The sequence below is a fragment of the Hyla sarda genome, chromosome 10 (assembly GCF_029499605.1).
Source record: "Hyla sarda isolate aHylSar1 chromosome 10, aHylSar1.hap1, whole genome shotgun sequence".
NCBI classification, from domain to species: Eukaryota; Metazoa; Chordata; class Amphibia; order Anura; family Hylidae; genus Hyla; species Hyla sarda.
The window spans coordinates 23,203,770-23,222,810 of NC_079198.1; the positions used below are offsets into that span (position 1 = coordinate 23,203,770).

The 19,041-nt window shown below is 43.2% G+C and overlaps 1 protein-coding gene across 2 annotated transcripts in view; it reads left to right on the top strand.

Annotated features, from left to right (window-relative positions):
- LOC130294341 (tetraspanin-4-like) overlaps positions 1-19,041 on the top strand; it is a 98,948-nt gene that overhangs the window by 64,278 nt on the left and 15,629 nt on the right. For both annotated transcript variants that reach the window (XM_056543980.1, XM_056543979.1), the window contains 4 exons: positions 10,604-10,795; positions 12,482-12,556; positions 14,278-14,379; positions 17,176-17,304. In XM_056543980.1, coding sequence (XP_056399955.1) covers positions 10,604-10,795; positions 12,482-12,556; positions 14,278-14,379; positions 17,176-17,304 — 498 coding nt within the window. The remainder of the gene's footprint in view (positions 1-10,603; positions 10,796-12,481; positions 12,557-14,277; positions 14,380-17,175; positions 17,305-19,041) is intronic.

Consider the following 19,041-nt stretch of genomic DNA (forward strand, 5'->3'; position numbering starts at 1 on the left):
TGCAGTCTGATGAAGCACGACTCCGTGTGAAACAGCCGCTGTAATTGCGGCGCCACCCAGGTTTTTTGTCCTGTCTGTGTTTTTTAATGCACAAAGAATAAAGTGAAGTTCATTGGCGCACGGAAGCGCTGAGTGGCCTCACGTTATTTCTATCTTTTTACACTTTGGACAATAAATATTCAAATTGAGCCAGCAGGACCCGCCTCCAGTGCGCAATTCAGAGAAGATAGAAGCGGATTTTCAGTGGGACACATCTTAGTACTAAAGGTAAGTATTGTAGTCAGTGACCCCTTATTGGTCTCCTGTTCACCCCCACTATAGCCCAGTGTATTAGGTTTAGTGCGGGTGAACAGGATGACCATATTCCTTTAAAAAGTTGTTTCATTTCCCACATGACTATGTACACAAACATGACCTGTGATCTAGTTACAGTGTGTAGGCAAGGCTTTGGAATGTAAGACCCCACAACCCCCCCACTTAGCACTAAGAAAATAAAAAAAACACAGACACTAAAATTGGAAACATAAGGCCACGGTCTGTTTATTAAAGGGGTACTCCGCTGCTCAGCGTTTGGAACAAAATGTTCAGAATGCTTAGAGCCGGCGCAGGGAACTCGTGATGTAATAGCCCCGCCCCTGTCATGCCCCCTCCCATAGACTTGCATTGAGGGGGCGGGGCATGATGTCATTAGGGGTGGGGCTATGACGTCACTAGCTTCCGGGATGGCAGGAAGGAGGAGGGCAGGAAAGAGGGAGGGAAAGAAGGACAGAGGGCAGGAAAGAGGGAGGGTAGGAAGGAGGAGGGCAGGAAGGAGGAGGGCAGGAAGGAGGAGGGCAGGAAAGAGGGAAGGCAGGAAGGCCCCAGTCAGAAGATCCAAAAGACTGGTACTGAGTCCAGATGTGCAGCTCTGTTATGTCCTCAAGAACTTCCTGCCTGAGAAACAGGTACCAATCAGGGCAGAGCCCAAATTTGCCCACCAACCTATGTCCAGAAGCTCCACAGTTAGTAAAGCACACATCAACCCCTTGATGCAAATCAATATCAGAAAGCAGCTCATAATGGGAACCAAATATAAATGACCGCAGGAGATGTGGGGTCACATCCCATGTGGACCGTACATTAAAATTTAACATCAGTGGATGTAAATAATACTGTAATATGATGAAATCAGATCTAATAGATTCCGTCATGGATCACTGTCATAGTCGACAGGTCTAGATGAACAGACCATAGAGTCATCACATAAGGGAACACTCTCTATGTCTGGGCATTGTATACACCGGCAATGTCATTTGCCATTGCTTTGTAAATTAACTATTTTCTACCTCTTTAATACTCCATTGAGGAGGTACATGCTATATCTCCCCTGATGACATCTCCATAATTGGTAAGGGAAACATGGTGGGGGAAATAGGGGTATCTTTTTGAGCAGGAGGAAGCACTAGGGGTGCCCAGACACACAAGGTTTGCATTTCTTTGGACTGAGTATATTTAAACAGTCCAGTTGCTAGAACCAATAATGTAGTACAGATCTTATAGGCTTTTGGTTACACCTTCACTTTATGTGGTGGGTTGTTTTTTTTTTTAAACCAACCTCCCATACACAATAATACATTTCTTGGTTGTATTTGTTCTAATTTCTATTGCTGAGAGTTTCTTGACACATAGTGGGGTCCTTGCAAGACCATAATGTTTCCGTAAAGATTGTATACCGAAAGTCTATGTCACTATGCCTCCCATGAACTGTGCCACTGTGTCCCCCCTATGAACTGTGCAACTATGACCCTCATAAGTTGTGCCACTATAACCCCCATGAACTTTTCTACTATGACCCCCATGAGTTGTGCCACTATAACCCCCATGAGCTGTGCCACTATGACCCTCATGAACTGTGCCTCTATGACCCTCATGAACTGTGCCACGATGACCCCCATAAGCTGTGCCACTGTGACCTCCATGAACTGTGCCACTATAACCCCTATGAAGTGTGCCACTATGACTCCCCTATGAGCTGTGCCACTATGACCTCCCATGAACTGTGCCACTATGACCCCCATGAACTGTGCCACTATGACCCTCATGAACTGTGCCACTATGACCCCCATGAACTGTGCCACTATGACCCCCCATGAACTGTGCCACTATGACCCCCATGAACTGTGACACCCCCATGAGCTGTGCCACTATGACCCCATGAACTGTGCCACTTTGACCCTCATGAACTATGCCACTATGACCCCCATGAACTATGCCACTATGACCCCCATGATTTGTGCCACTATGACCCCCCCATGAACTGTGCCACTATGACCCCCATGAACTGTGCCACTATGACCCCCATGAACTGTGCCACTATGACCCCCATGATTTGTGCCACTATGACCCCCCCATGAACTGTGCCACTATGACCCCCCATGAACAGTGCCACTATGACCCCCCCATGAGCTGTGCCACTCTGACCCCCCCATGAGCTGTGCCACTATGACCCCCATGAACTGTGCCACTCTGACCCCCCCCCCCATGAGCTGGGCCACAATAACCCCAGTAAACTGTGCCACTATGACCTCCGTGAACTGCGCCACCATGTCCCCATTTGAAATAATTTCCTGTGACTCTCCAGCTGTTGAAAACTACAACTCCCATCATGCATTGACAAAAGGGCATTGTGAGAACTGTAGTTTTGCAACAACTGTAGAGCTTAAGGTTGGGGAACACCATGTGAATACTCACCTGCCCTGGTGTTGTAGCATTTCACCAAACTCGCATCAGCTGCTCTGGCCTCTTCTAGTTAGGCCTGGCCAGAGCAGAATGATTCAGGCATTACTAAAGAAACCAATACAAATGTATGTGGGAAGAGCTTATGCCTCCTGCCATACTATTGCCCTATTTTAACATGACATTTAAGAAAAACTCCCTGATTGGTTCCCTCAGTCTTAAAGGGGTACTCAGGTGGAAAATACATTTTTTGAAATCAACTGGTGCCAGAAAGTTAAACAGATTTATAAATGTATCTTAATCCTTCCAGTACTTATCAGCTGCTGTATGTTCCACAGGAAGATCTTAACTCTTTGAATTTCTTTTCTGTCTGACCACAGTGCTCTCTGCTGACACCTTTGTCCATGTCAGGAACTGTCCAGAGCAGGAGCACATCCCCATAGCAAACCTCTCCTGCTCTGGACAGTTCCCGACATGGACAGAAGTGTCAGCAGAGAGCACTGTAGTCAGACTGAAAAGAACTACACAACTTCCTTTGGAGCATACAGCAGCTGATAAGTACTGGAAGGATTAAGATTTTTAAATAGAAGTCATTTACAAATCTGTATAACTTTCGAGCACCAGTTTCGGGTACCCCTTTAAGATACCGAAATACTCTGGGATGACACATTTCTAAATTGCTCTGTCTGGAATTTATATGGAAGTAAGCAGGTGCTGAACTATAGCACCTTCCTACATTGTCTTTGAAATGTTAACACTCACTTTAACCGGGTTAGGGGTGTGCGAGGGAGAGTGGGCGAGAGCAACTGCACATACTTCTAGTCAGAGAACAAAACATGTCTATTTAATTTGTGGAGTATAAAGATTCATCTTTTGACATTGACTAGATCAGTGTTTCCCAAACAGGGTGCCTCCAGCTGTTGCAAAACTACAACTCCCAGCATGCCCCGACAGCCGGAGGCTGTCGGGGCATGCTTAGAGTTGTAGTTTTGCAACAGCTGGAGGCACCCTGTTTGGGAAACACTTATCTAGTCAATGTCAAAAGATGAACTTATATTACCATCGAAGTAGAAAAAATATTTTCTTAATAGTGGCTGATATTATTTTATTATTTTTCTATTTAGTACTTTGTATGTGCTTTAGGAGTATTCGGGCCAGCTCTTAAAATGCCTTGCCTATGGGAGCGATAGAGGTACTCAAGCGCTGTACTCGCGTATCCCGCCTTCACTCACCATGCATTCAGTTCATTCCTCCCTGAGTCTGCTGTGCTGTGCTGGGTCTCTTCATCCCATCACTGCAGGCTGCTCTGTAACTCCCTCCTCTCTGTTTTCAGTCTAATAGGACAGGAGTGAGCACATAGAAGTGCTAGCCCCGCCCTCACTTCCTGGACTTTGTCCCAGCCTGAGCTTCAACTGGGACAAAAACATGATGATGCAGTTGGACAGGAATATATTCTGGATCATATGGTGACCCCCTAGGGGTCTTTTTTTTTTTTATAAGTGACAATTTCTATAAAAAGGAGATAAAAACTTGTTCATTATGTGTTTTAATAAGGTTAATGTTTTGCCAAGATGTACAACATACAAAAAGTTTTTGATTCTGACAGTTCCCGTTTACTTTTCTAAGTGCAGGAATACCCCTTTAACTTTTTATACCCACTTAACACATACATACATCATAGTTATGTTAGGGGGTATTTCCCACCTCAGTAAGTTACACCCTATACATAATATGGGGGATAACAAGCTGATCAGGAGAGGTCCCACTACTGTAGCCCGCACCAGCCCGTGATCAGGGAGAAAATTGTCCCTTGAATAAATGGAGCTCACTCCATTCATTCTCTATGGGGTTTCCCAGAATTGCCAAGCTCAACACTACGTTCTTTCTAGGGAACATATTACCTTCTGGTGATCGGTGGGCGATCTGACCGCTTGTTATTCTCTAATTCTGGATTGGAGTAGCCCTTTAAGAAATTAGACAATATTAGGATATAAAGATAGAATTATAGATATTTATGTGTAAGTGAGCACAAGTATAGTAGTTATTGGGGATGTAGACTCAACAACTGACTCTGGAGCCTGAATCTCCTCTGCTATATAATAGACTTCAATATATTAAAGTGGTAAATGGTAGTTGGAGGGCCCTGATACAGATTTAGCATTGGGCCCAGGAGCTGTAAAAGACTTTCCTGAGCAAAAGGGACTGCTGTAATCTGGGACACATAATCCATAGGCTGCTTCTTGATGGTTTCCACATAGGAATTGGAGTTTATCCCCTACATGCAGTATGGGCAGGGCCGACTCCGCCTATAGGAAAAATAGGCAGCCGCCTAGAGCGCCCTCTTGATGGCGGGCGCCATTCTGCCTGCCGCAAGAAAGTTAGACATCCAGCATCTGAACCACTCGTTCGGCCAGCAGCATGAGGAGGAGGTTTGTTACAGTGTGTCACCCCAATAATAAGCTAATCACATGAGGAGGGGGCTTGTTACAGTGTGTCACCCCAGTAGTAAGTAGGGGCCCGTTGAAGGCCGTGCCAATGGGCGGAGTCAAGGGGGGTGGAAAAATTAGCTTTTGCACCAGCCCTGAGTATGGGCTTATGTGTAATATAATGCAGAGTATAGCACCTAATATGTTATTCTTCTGAAATTAAAGGGGCATTCCAGGAAAAAACTTTTATATATATATATATATATATATATATATATATATATATATAAAATCAACTGGCTCCAGAAAGTTAAACAGATTTGTAAATTACCTCTATTAAAAAATCTTAATCCTTTCAGTACTTATGAGCTTCTGAAGTTAAGGTTGTTCTTTTCTGTCTAAGTGCTCTCTGGTGACACGTGTCTCGGGAACCGCCTAGTTTAGAAGAGGTTTGCTATGGGGATTTGCTTCTATACTGGGCGGTTCCCGAGACACGTGTCCTCAGAGAGCACTTAGACAGAAAAGAACAACCTTAACTTTAGAAACTCATAAGTACTGAAAGGATTAAGATTTTTTAATGGAAGTCATTTACAAATCTGTTTAACTTTCTGGGGCCAGTTGATATATATAAAAAATTTTTTTTTTTTCCTGGCTAACCCCTTTAAAATACGGACGCTGCATAATAACATTACTAGATTTTGCATATCCCAACTACACAGCCTGTTTTTACCTTAGGTGCAGCTTTTCTTTAATTTCCCTTCTTTTTAAGTGGATCGTTATATTTAACTATGCAAGTTAAAGGAAATATATATATATATATATATATATATATATATATATATATATACTGCTTCTAGATTTAAAGTCACAATAGAAAAATGGCTTTAAAGCCTCTTAGTAATGACTTTTTCCTTGGAATAATCACCAGGCATTCATTATAAAATATTGGAAATGGTGCAGGAAGCCTGATTAGAATTACTGTTCATACTGCTGGAAGCTCGATAGGTGTTTATTAAGTTTACTGTGCACTCACTGAAGCATGAAATTCACAGCAATACCCTTCTATCTCTCTGCATACATTTTGCTGAATATAATTTTTATGATTGCCGTTGGTCTTTGGGGCATAAATTGGCACAAGTCTGCTGTGTCTGTAGAAGTGAGCGTGTATACGGTATAGTATATTACTGCAGTGTAGATATTGGGGTGTGCTGAGGTCGCAGTTGTACAAATGAGTCTACTGAGACAGAAATGCTCATATACTGCTTAAAAGAGGCCATTATTATAAGTTGCACATAGTGGGGGTAGGGTTGCCACCCGGGCGGTATTTTTTATGTTAAAAATACCGGCAATGCAATTGCCGGTATTTATCCAACCATTTCTTTAACTCCTGGAATGTTGCACCATATACTATACCAGTGTTTCCCAACCAGAGCGCCTCCAGCTGTTGCAAAACTACAACTCCCAGCATGCCCGGACAGCCGTTGGCTGTCCGGGCATGCTGGGAGTTGTAGTTTTGCAACAGCTGGAGGGACCTCTAGTTGGGAAACACTGACCTATACTAAAGACTACTATATAGTCCAACATGCTGGGAGTTGTAGTTTTGCATCAGCTGGAGGCACCCCTGGTTGGGAAACACTGACCTATACTAAAGACTACTTTATAGTCCAACATGCTGGGAATTATAGTTTTGCAACAGCTGGAGGCACCCCTGGTTGGGAAACACTGACCTATACTATATACCACTATATATTCCAACATGCTGTGAGTTGTAGTTTTGCAACAGCTGGAGGCCCCCCTGGTTGGGAAACACTGACCTATAATATATACTACTATATAGTCCAACATGCTGTGAGTTGTAGTTTTGCAACAGCTGGAGGCCCCCCTGGTTGGGAAACACTGACCTATAATATATACTACTATATAGTCCAACATGCTGGGAGTTGTAGTTTTGCAACAGCTGGAGGCACCCCTGGTTGCGAAACACTGACCTACACTATATACTACTATATAGTCCAACATGCTGGGAGTTGAAGTTTTGCAACAGCTGGAGGCACCCCTGGTTGGGAAACACTGACCTATACTGTATACCACTATATATTCCAACATGCTGGGAGTTGTAGTTTTGCAACAGCTGGAGGCCCCCCTGGTTGGGAAACACTGATCTATACTATATACTACTATATAGTCCAACATGCTGGGAGTTGTACTTTTGCAACAGCTGGAGGCCCCCCTGGTTGGGAAAGACTGACCTATACTATATACTACTATATAGTCCAACATGCTGGGAGTTGTAGTTTTGCAACAACTGGAGGCCCCCCCTGGTTGGGAAACACTGACCTATGCTATATACTACTATATAGTGCAACATGCTGGGAGTTGTAGTTTTTCAACAGCTGGAGACACCCCTGGTTGGGAAACACTGACCTATACTATACACCACTATATAGTTGTAGTTGTCGTTTGGGGCAGCGGCTGAGCCTCACACAGGCTGTATCAGGGCATACTGGGAGTCGTAGTTAGTAACTAACTGCAACTCCCAAATTTAATTAAAAAAGCGATCAAAAAGTCACCTGAAAACAAAAATGGTCCTGTTCAAAACTACACATCGGGGTGCAAACAATGAGTCCTCATACAGGCCCATATAAGGGGGAATAAAAAAGTCATAGGGGTCAGAATAGGACAAAATTTCCCCCACACATGTGTATCCTGTGATGTCACGCATATATAATGAATTATGCAAATCAGCATTGCCAGTATTTTTTTTGCAAGAAAGGTGGCAACCCTAGGTGGGGGTGTTTTATTTTATTTTTTTACAGATTTTTAGACCCAGGAGCATTAAGAGGAACCTATCACGCTGAAAAAAGTCCCGTCTGCAGGCACCATGTTATTGAGCAGATAGATATGTATAGTTTTGTTGGAGAGGTTCCAGGTCAACTTGTCGCTTATTCTGCTCTTTCTAGGCTAAGCAGTCATGTGGGCGGTCCTATTGAGTGATTGACAGCTCTCTATATACATACTTATATACAGTTCCATACTCAAACCTGACCATTGTCACTTCCCAAACAGAACCTGGATTTGTCACTAAAGATGGTGGTTAAAGGGCTATTTCAGTGTTTGAATGGGTGGGATGGCTGATGTGTGGAAGTGGAAAGTGACCTCATACTTACAAACTATGAAACTATGGGATGTGTAGTTTAGAGAACGAAATTAAACAGGAAATACCCTGTTCTGGCAGGTACATACTACTAAAATCACCTTATGGTGGATAACCCTTTTAAAGGGGAATTCGAGGATTTTTTTTATTTGACTATGCTACAGGGGCTGTAAAGTTAGTGTAGTTCATAATATAGTGTCTGTACCTGTGTGTGATGGATTTCTCACAATTCTTATGTGATTTTCAGCCCAAGATTTATTTTTAACAGCATACAAAATGACTGTTGTCTCAGATTTTTCCCAGCTTGCAATGCGGCCGAGACCTGACATCACTAGTCAGCTGATGACAGGGAGCCTGTCTGCTTCAATGGGTGGAGGGATCAATCTGCAACTAATGCAACAGCTGGAGGCCCCCTGATTGAAAACCACAGGTCTTTTGAATGGATTTAGCTCATTTATGTTTCAATGGGTGGGGTGGCTGATGCCCCGAGCCTGTTTGTCGCATATAAAGTAACCACTGCTTCCATTACCTCCTAATGATCAAAACAGCTTGTATGGTGGGCAATTTGGCAAAGAAGCACCCTGTCCCTCTCAGTCCAATAAATCCATCTCAAAGTTTATCAACTGGGCAAAATGTGTTCCAGTACATCGTAGAGACATGTCTAGCAGTCAACGATCTTTCACCAAGTGGTACACTACCCATAAGTAGCCTATGAGAGACTTTTTATAGGGCAGTGGGGGAGGCATTGTTATGCCCTTTTGTGGCAAGACCATGGGGGGACATTGGCTTCTTTCATTTTGCAGAGGCCTAGTTAAAAATGAAAGAAGCGATCTGATTGGTTGCTATGGGCAAATGGGCAACTTTTCCTCTGGACAGGTTTTGATAAATCTCCACCCTAGTGTCTAATCAGACCGGATCTGTAATCATTTACATACTGTGAAACCTCCGTGGTATAGGGTGTGAGATGCAGGGCAGACGGAATTACCATAGGGGCAGATGGCATTAACCCCTTGTATTCATGACACCAGGCAGTGGTTTATCCTCAATACCACCCGAAGGTATACCACTGGATCCTGGGCTGGGCACGGGCGCAATAATGATTCCGACGCCAAGTTACGGAACAACAGCAGCTTTACCGAGTCAGACAGATGGTACAGTCTATACAGTTCAGCCAGGCCCACAGAGGTGACCAGTGACTTCAGAGACCTTAAGGGCTTGCTGGGACTTTCAGTAGATTTGGACAATTTTAGTACAGGCCACTCTGACTTGACAATAGATGATAGTGACTGACTTGACTTGAGTCTGACAATGCTGTGGTTGTAGCTTACTTGTAGAATTGTGGCTGCTGAAATGATCTGAGGCCTCCTATGGACTCCAGACACTCTCTAGGACTTGACTGCACTGCACCTCAGCAGAAAGAGAGAGCGGAGACTCCTCCCAGGGCTTTTACAGGGGAGACTCTGGTGGGGTCCCATTGGTCACCCTTAAGTCACATGGTCACTGATACCTCCTGGGTTACACTCACATAACAACTCACATGACAACTGGTGATCACTAGTGTTGCTCGCTAATATTCACGAATATAGCACTAGATATTCCTAATTACGAATATTGTTTTTTTTTTTTTTTCACAGTACACATCACAGTGATCATCCCTCTCTGCTTCCAGCTTGTGTGGTGTAAAGAAGGCTCTAATACTACTGTGTGAGATTGGCGTGCGAATTTTCGCTTATACTAATTTTGGTTTATGCAAATTTTCGCATATGCGAAAATAAAACGCGAATATTACGAATATGCGAATTTAGCAAATATATGACGAATATTCGTCCATATATTCGTGAAATATCGCAAATTCGAATATGGCCTATGCCGCTCAACACTAGTAGTCACATGTTAACCTCTCTTAAAGTAATAACACTTTCTATATGTATTATACAGTATAACACACGGCAAACAATATATACATAAGGGGACAGGTGTAAGGGGGCCCAGGGGACACTGTAAGGAGGCTGCCTGACTGGGCAGGAAGGGTACAGGGGCACAACTCCCATACTGGGCCACCACACCTCTTTAAAAAGACGACTGAAAATTGCATAAAAACCTGGTCTCCTTTGGGGGTGGGCTTCTCAAATATCAGGGTGGTCTTTTCGAAGCAGTTTGGGGGCAATGTTTCATGGTTTCTGAGTTTACCCTTATCTGACATTTTTCATCTGGGTGCATTATTTTTTGGTCCATGAGTGGATTTATCCTAGGTAGACATTACATTGGCTGCTGTGTTATCTGACTTTCTATTTCTTTTTTTTTGCAGCTTGGAGGATGTGGAATCCTTGGAGTTGGAGTCTGGTTGGCTGTTACCCAGGGAAAGTTTGCCACCCTCTCCATTTCTTTCCCGTCACTTTCAGCTGCCAGCCTCTTCATGGTGACAGGATCGGTGATAATGGTGGTGGGCTTCATTGGGTGCCTCGGTGCTGTGACAGAACACCGGTGTCTTCTCCTTACAGTAAGTTTGAAATGGTCTTTTTTTTTGTACACTACAAATCTGTATTTACATGTTGCAGTTTTTGCTGTGGTGTTAAAATCCTTCACACCAATGTGGTTGACTATTTCTTGGACGCCCTGTCAGTTCACTCATTTACAGATAGTACAGTCAGCCTTCACTTAGCCTAAAATTGCCCAAACACCTGCAATAGCTCTATGTTGAACAGTAGAGATGAGCGAACTTACAGTAAATTCGATTCGTCACAAACTTCTCGGCTCGGCGGTTGATGACTTTTCCTGCATAAATTAGTTCAGCTTTCAGGTGCTCCCGTGGGCTGGAAAAGGTAGATACAGTCCTAGGAGACTCTTTCCTAGGACTGTATCCACCTTTTCCAGCCCACCGGAGCACCAGAAAGCTGAATTCCCTGCCCTTGGGAGGGAATGGGGGAACAAAATAAAATCTCTATTCACCCCTCTGCTTACTCCCGGTCCAGCACCACTGGCAATTTTGTCTATATCCAGGAAAACCCATTAGAATACAGTGAAACCTCTTTGAGAAAACCACCAAAAATTGTATTAAAGGGGTATTCCGGGCAAAAACATCTTATCCCCTATCAAAAGAATAGGGGATAAGATGTCTGATCGCAGGAGGCCCGCCACATTCTATACGTAACTGCGTCTGAAGTTTCGGAAACCGCCGGGCTTCCGAGATGGGGACGTGACGTCACGCCACACCCCCTCCATTCATGTCTATTCGCCCGCTACGCCTCCTCCCATAGAAATGAATGGAAGGGGCGTGGCGTGACGTCACGTCCCCGTCTCGGAAGCCCGGCGGTTTCCGAAACTTCAGACGCAGCTACGCATAGAATGCGGGCTGCTGCAGGGAGATCGCGGGGGGTCGCAGCAGTGGGCCCCCCACGATCAGACATCTTATCCCCTATCCTTTCGATAGGGGATAAGATGTTTTTGCCCGGAATACCCCTTTAAGCAGAGGCGTGAGTAGAGCTTTTTTTATTTTGTTCCCCCATTCCCTGCCCCTGGCAATTTTGTGTATATCCTGGAAAACCCATTAGAATATGGTGAAACCTCTTTGAGAAAACCACCCAAAATTGTATTAAGCAGAGGGGTGAGTAGAGTTTTTTTTTATTTTGTTCCCCCATTCCCTGCCCCTGGCAATTTGGTGTATATCCTGGAAAACCCATTAGAATATGGTGAAACCTCTTTGAGAAAACCACCCAAAATTGTATTAAGCAGAGGGGTGAGTAGAGTTTTTTTTTATTTTGTTCCCCCATTCCCTGCTCTTGGCAGGGAATGGGGGAACAAAATAAAAACTCTACTCACCCCTCTGCTTACTCCCAGTCCAGCACCACTGGAAATTTTGTGTATATCCAGGAAAACCTATTGGAATACAGTGAAACCTCTTTGAGAAAACCACCAAAAGTTGTAACTATATAATAGTAACACCAATGCTGCGGTGTCACCCCCCCCCCCTTACCTATAGGGCCTTGTGCAGTTGTATAGGGGGCACATATGGCATGCCCAGCCCAGCAGGTGCATAAGCGACTTCTATCTGCCCCCTATTTCTCTCCCTGTAGTCATTTCCGGAGTGATAAATGGCTTTAGACGACTGTAGATGGCTATGGCTTTGATATTGATGTCACTTGTGATTTATGAAAGGATAAAAACGTCTTCTTTTGTCTTCCGTCAGTTCTTTGTGGTCTTACTGATCATCTTCCTCCTTGAAATAATCAGCATGGTGCTATTCTTCACGTACAATGACAATGTAAGTGCCCAAATTTGATTTTATAATGATTTCTGAATGCCATTTCGATAGACTTGTACTAAAACAAAATGACGTTTTATGACCCTTGAAAACCCATATGTGAAGGCTCTCATTCGACCATCAAATTTACAAGATGTGACATCGGAGATCATTTTGTGAGAATGGCTTTTTAACAGAGTTGCCAATATTTTTCGCATATCAGTTCATTTGGAGATTCTCAAAACCTCTTTACTCATGTAGAAAGATATAGGAATTGCCTTGGATTTAAATGCAATCAATTCATTTATTTCAGTATCACAGGGCTTGTACAGGACCAGAATTAGAAAAACTCCTGCCCATAGGTTATATCTGGTATTGCAGCTGAGCACCAGACTGTCAAACTAACAAACCCATATTAAAACGTATCCCCCCCCCCCCAAATAAAGAAATAAAATGGTAAAGTAAAGCAAAATGCCTGGACATTGTGGTGCAAACCACTTAGATTGTCTTAAAACAGCAGTGCTAATTAAATACCTAACGTGTTTCTGGGTATGAGACACCCCTTCCTCTGATTCAGTATAGAAAAGCAAATAAAGAGGCAGCACTCAAATTCAGCTTTTTAGTCGGTGGGGGCCTGCCACAACATTTTTTATTAGGAACATATGAAACAAAGGCATTCTCAAATAAAGAATATAGAAAACTCCTGCACTCACCGCTCAGCTACTGACTCGGCGATCCTCTCACGAGATGGACCGGGGACACCGGACTGCCGAGTGTAGGTGCTCAGAGGTTAGCAACCGGTAGTTTTCGCACACAAACTAGCGCTTCTTCCGGCCTCCGGTGACCTTCCTGTGCCACCAGCTTACTTAACCAGTACAGGGGAGGAGTTTGGTTGAGCGGGAAACCTAAAACATGGGGTGTTTAGACCATAATCCTGCAAAACCCATCCCTTCCCCAGAAAACTGACATTTGAAAACCATACGGAACTGTATTCAAAACCGTATGCATTGACTCTCCATTGAAAACCGTATGCCAAAAGATGCATCAGTTTGTGTCAGTTTTGCATCCTGTATGGTTTTGTCAGTTTTTTTTCCCCGTACCTAAAACCATAGCCTACCACGGTTATGGTCCCGGTGAAAAACTGTATTAAAACGTATAATTTTTTTTAAACGTGGGAGTCAATGGGAACCGTATGTGTGTACATATGTGGTTTTTGACTTTGCACAGTATTTTTTCTTGGAATTTCAATCAAAAAAGTGAAACTTTATTTATAATGGAATGAAAAGTTAAAAACGTATACTTTTTTTTATTTTTTAAACGGATGCTACCATTGTCTGTGCATGGATACATTGGCATCCCATTTTGATATTTTGCTTATGTATCTGTGCCATGGTCACAACTGTGATATGTCAAGAGTATATATTAAACGTATGCATAAATGCTGTGTGAACCCTGTGAAGCCTTATTGAGATCAGCCGTAATCTGTGAGGGAACCCAGAAGCAATTGTTCATATCATCTGCAGCGCCACCTAGGGTGAAATAATGCATTAAGCGCAATTAAAGTGTTGCCTTATGCCTATTAGTTAATGGGATATTATAGGTATGGGATATTATAGGTATGTACTGTTAAGCCTGTATTCACTGTTTAATGTTATAGTTATTGTACATTTCAGCCTGTGATGTCTTATACCAAGAACGACTAAAATGCACTCCATCTTAAGCCTTCTTGCTTTCTTGTATAGTTTCACAGATATGCACAAGAGGACTTAAAGAAAGGACTGGCGCTTTATCAGACGGAGGGGAATCTTGGTTTGACCAACGCGTGGGACATCGTACAGACCGAGGTAGGTATCAACGTATAAATTGTATGCAGTAAGCTCTTGGGGTTTAAAAGGGTGGTGGCTTGGAATTTAAAGGAAATCTGTCCCCAGTGTCACCTGTCGGTACAGACAGGTAGTGCAGGTGACCCTGATGACAACAGTACTTACCTTGTCCCGTTCCGTGCTGTCGTTCTCCGTTAATCCTCTTCGGTATTTTCAGCTCCGCAACTCACTTGGAACATGGACGGAGCTTGGTGACGTCACCGCTGTTTGCTACTAGCGGGACCCAACCAGAGAACAGCAGCGGTAATGTCACTAAGCTCCGCCCATGCTCCAAGTCGGGTGCGGAGCTGAACATACCAAAGAGGATTAACGGGGAACGATAGCATGGAACGGGACAAGGTAAGTACCGTTGTCATCAGTGTCACCTGCACTACCTGTCTGTACCAATAGGTGGCACTGATGACAGATTTCCTTTAAAGTTGTTGTCCCAAGGTTATAACTTATTACCACTCCACAGAAATGGTAATAAGGGAACACTATTAACATTATAGATGGGGGTCTCAGCAGTCAGGCCCCCATTAATCCATTGTTTATCTCTTATTCAGTTGGAGACACTTGTTGCTTTTGGTGCTGAACTACCTCACAACTATAAATCCTCTGCAGTCTGTCATGGCAAATCTTTAATAAATCTAAAGGCAAATATGAAATATGGATGCCTTAGAAAACCAATTCTCTGACGCTCTCAGTACATCATCGCTGAGTAAATCTATATATAATAAAAACAATCAGTCTGAGCATTGCGGTACGCAGCGACAAGCTCAGACCCGAACACTTTACTTGATCCATTACTCATGGAGTGCTCTTGTCATATCATTTGTGGTTAACAAATCCCCGAATCCCGCCAATCCCCACTGTACAGGCCTGTGATGTATCGGAGCTTGTGGTGTCGTCTGTAATCAGATAGGACAAGATTGTGAAATGCATAATATGGAAATAAATTGAAGACATGAACAAGGCCCATATTCTGTCTAAATGCTTTATCGCTGGACGTAGTTTGCGGTGTAGACGAGCTGCAGTGATATGCTTCAGTGCTCTCCTCCTGGGTGTTTTGCGTGTCTGATGTTTACATTGGCATAAATGGAAGTGAAACTAAAGACCGGTACCATAAAAATGACATTAAATATATGAAAAATTACAATCTTATTAATAACATTAAATATATAATATATACTCAGTCTATAAAACTTTAAAGGGGTACTCCGCCCCTAGACATCTTATTCCCTACCCAAAGGATAAGATGTCTGATCAAGGGGGTCCCGCCGCTGGGGCTCCAGAGATGTTCCATTGGGTTCAAGTCAGGGCTTTGTCTCGGCCACTCAAGGACATCCATAGAGTTGTCCCTAAGCCGCTCCTGTCTTGTCTTGGCTTGGTGCTTAGGGTCATTGTCTTGTTGGAAGATAAACCTTCAGCCCAGTCTAATATCCAGAGCACTCTGGATCAGGTTTTCATTAAAGGGGTACTCACGGGAGCTCGTGATGTCATAGCCCTTCCCCCGCATGATGTCACGCCCTGCCCCCTCAATGCAAATCTATGGGAGGGGGCGTGACGGCTGTCACGCCCCCTCCCATAGACTTGCATTGAGGAGGCAGAGGTGTCACGTCATGAGGGGGAGTATAACATCACAAGCTCACGGCTCCAGCGTTCGGAACAGTTTGTTCAAAACGCTGAGCAGTGGAGTTCCCCTTTAAGAATATTTCTGTACTTTGTTCCATTCAGCTTTCTCTCAACCCTGACCAGTCTTCCTTTCCTAGCTGCAGAAAAATACCCACACAGCATGATGCTGCCTCCACCATGCTTCACTGGGATGGTATTAGGGAAGTGATGAGCAGTGCCTGGATTCCTCCAGACATGACAGTTTTTGGGCTAGAAAGTTCCCTTTTGGTTTCATCAGACCAGAGAATCTTGTTTCTCACAGTCTGATTGTCCTTTAGATGCTTTCTTGCAAACTCCAGGCGGCTTTCATGTGTCTTTTACTGACGAGAAGCTTCTTTCTGGCCACCTTGCCATAAAGCCCAGGTTGGTGTTGTGGTGAGCCACGGGGTGTGAAGGTGAGGTGTATGGGGCAGATGTTGTAGCCTAGGGGCAGATGGTATTAACCCCTAAATGTTCGTGACGCCAGGGTGTGGTTTTCCCGGTAACCACCTGAACGGTAGTACCGCTATCCCAAGGTTAGTGACTTTGACAGACTTTAGGACAGCCACGCTGACTACAATAGACTTGACTATAGACTTGACTTGACTGTAGGTAGTGACAGCAGACATAGACGACTTGACTTACTGACATGTGGCTGTAGTTAGGCTTTAGGCCTCCAAATTTGCTGGACACTGGCTTTGAGACGTCTGGTCTTTACTGTACCCCAGCAGAAAGAGAGAGATTGTAATGGCTGCCCCTCTTATAAAGGGGGGCTGAGCAAGAAGCCCATAGGTAAAGCTGCAGATTTAGAGCTGATTTACCACTATTGCCATTCATTGGAGCCCATATATAATACCAGCATAAAATGTCTATTACTGCCATACGGTACATATTTTATAAATCTACATCCATTTCCCAAATGTAATACTGCTCTGTAGCTGCATATAGGTAATGTATTGTAATAATAATTATTATCATTATTTGTATTATTGTTGTTGTATTAGTCAGGGGAGGTTAAATGAACAGTGAGGTTAAATGAACAATAGAGACATGATTGATCAGTTTAATAATTTTTATTTATTTATTTTTTATTTTTTTTTTATTTTTTTTGCTATAATCTTACAGTTCCGATGCTGTGGAGTGAAGAATTACACCGACTGGCTCGAAATGCGCAATAGCTCACTTGTGCCCCACTCTTGCTGTATGGAACACAGCGCTTCCTGCCAAAGCAACCCGAGCACCTGGTGGAAAGATGTGAGTGCTTAATACTTTTTATGTCCTCTCACTAAGGGTCTCTTAAAGGATATCTATTATTTAAAGGGGTTATTCAGGAATCAAAAAGATTTACTTCAAAAACCGCTCCCCATCTGTCTCCAAGTTGGGTGTGGTATTACAACTTGGCTCCATTTACTTCAATGGAACTGAGCCGCAGAACTACACCCAACCTGGAGACAGACGGGAAGAGGTTTTTGAAAGAAACTGCATCTGATTTTCGATTCCTGGATAACCCCTTTAAGGGAGACACAGTGACATCCTTTAAACATTTTTGGCCTTGGCCTTTGGTGGATGACAACATCAGTCTCCTGTCTGTGGCGAGGACTTACAGCCTCTCTGATGTTACTGTGTCACCATATGACCCGTATGTGTTGCAATATATTGCAAAACAGTATTGGCAGCACATTTATCAGTAAATGTGATAAAACAGCTGTATGATATCATATAATATAGGAAAGCCACAATTTAATATAGAAAAATAGACAATGTTCTTTATTGATACAATACATGAAAATAAAAAAAATAAAAAATCACATGGTAATGTGACGACAAGGGACACCACACCCGAGGGGGGGTAACTAAAAACTGACATACATTCTTATACAACAAGACTATGATAGCACTCTAAGACATACCGAAAAATACAAGAGTTTTAGGTGCAATATCGAAGTAATATTACATAAACAAAATGGCATGACATGCTAAGATACATTATGAAGGAGAAAAGATAGGAAAAGCTGTGTCTGTTACTCACCACATGAACACATGAACCCTAATGCACGTTTTGATGCCATGCAGCTTCATCAGGGTCCCCCTGATGAAGTTGGGTGACTGCAAAACCTGTTTTAGGGTTTGTGTGTTCATGTTTCTGGATAAAGCAGATCCGTTTATCTAATGTTGTACAACCAGATTGTTCAACTTTGTTATTTTTTTTTTTCATCAAGTGTCAACTATGTCATCTTTGCATTATGTCATTGTATATTTAGTATCTCTGTTGCATCACTGGCTTCTTTATGCCCAGCTACGTCTCCTGGGCCCAGTCTCTAAGCCATTCTACTAAGAGCATTTGACCGACTTTCTAAGTAACAGGTCTGCAGGGCTTCATTGACGTACGGCACCAGCCTTGCACAATCAACTCCACTGCCCACCTTTTTAGCCCTTTTCATCCTGAGCCTCCTGGTTCATGCATTAAAAATCCAGTGAAAACTGACACACAGGCAGAGCTATTCTAACATGTAAGCTGTGTTTATATAACCCCATAATAATCGCATAAGGTCGAATCCTCATCAAATGTTACAAGATCCCTGTAGAGCAGGAACATCTTTCTAGACTTGTTCCTTGAAAGTTAAAAGCAGATGTTTAGTTATTTATGGACGGATGACGGGAGTCGAGAATCATGTATTATCCCTTTAGGCTTAGGTTATTTCTGGTTCACCCCAAATCCACATATAAATCTTTCCTGCTAACCTGGCAGTGGACATGTTAGATACAGCAAATGGTTACATATGTCAGATTGATGCTCGTCCAGTCATTGATCAGAGTAACCGGCCATGAATCTATCAGTGAAGCAGATTTTGATTTATTGAGAAAAAAATTTACATTTAATTTCTATTTGAATTAATAAAGTCTACTGAAAACTCATCACGTTCCTATATAACTCATCCACTCAACATAAACACATCAAGGATCTCAATATTTAATGAGAATTCCGCTGCA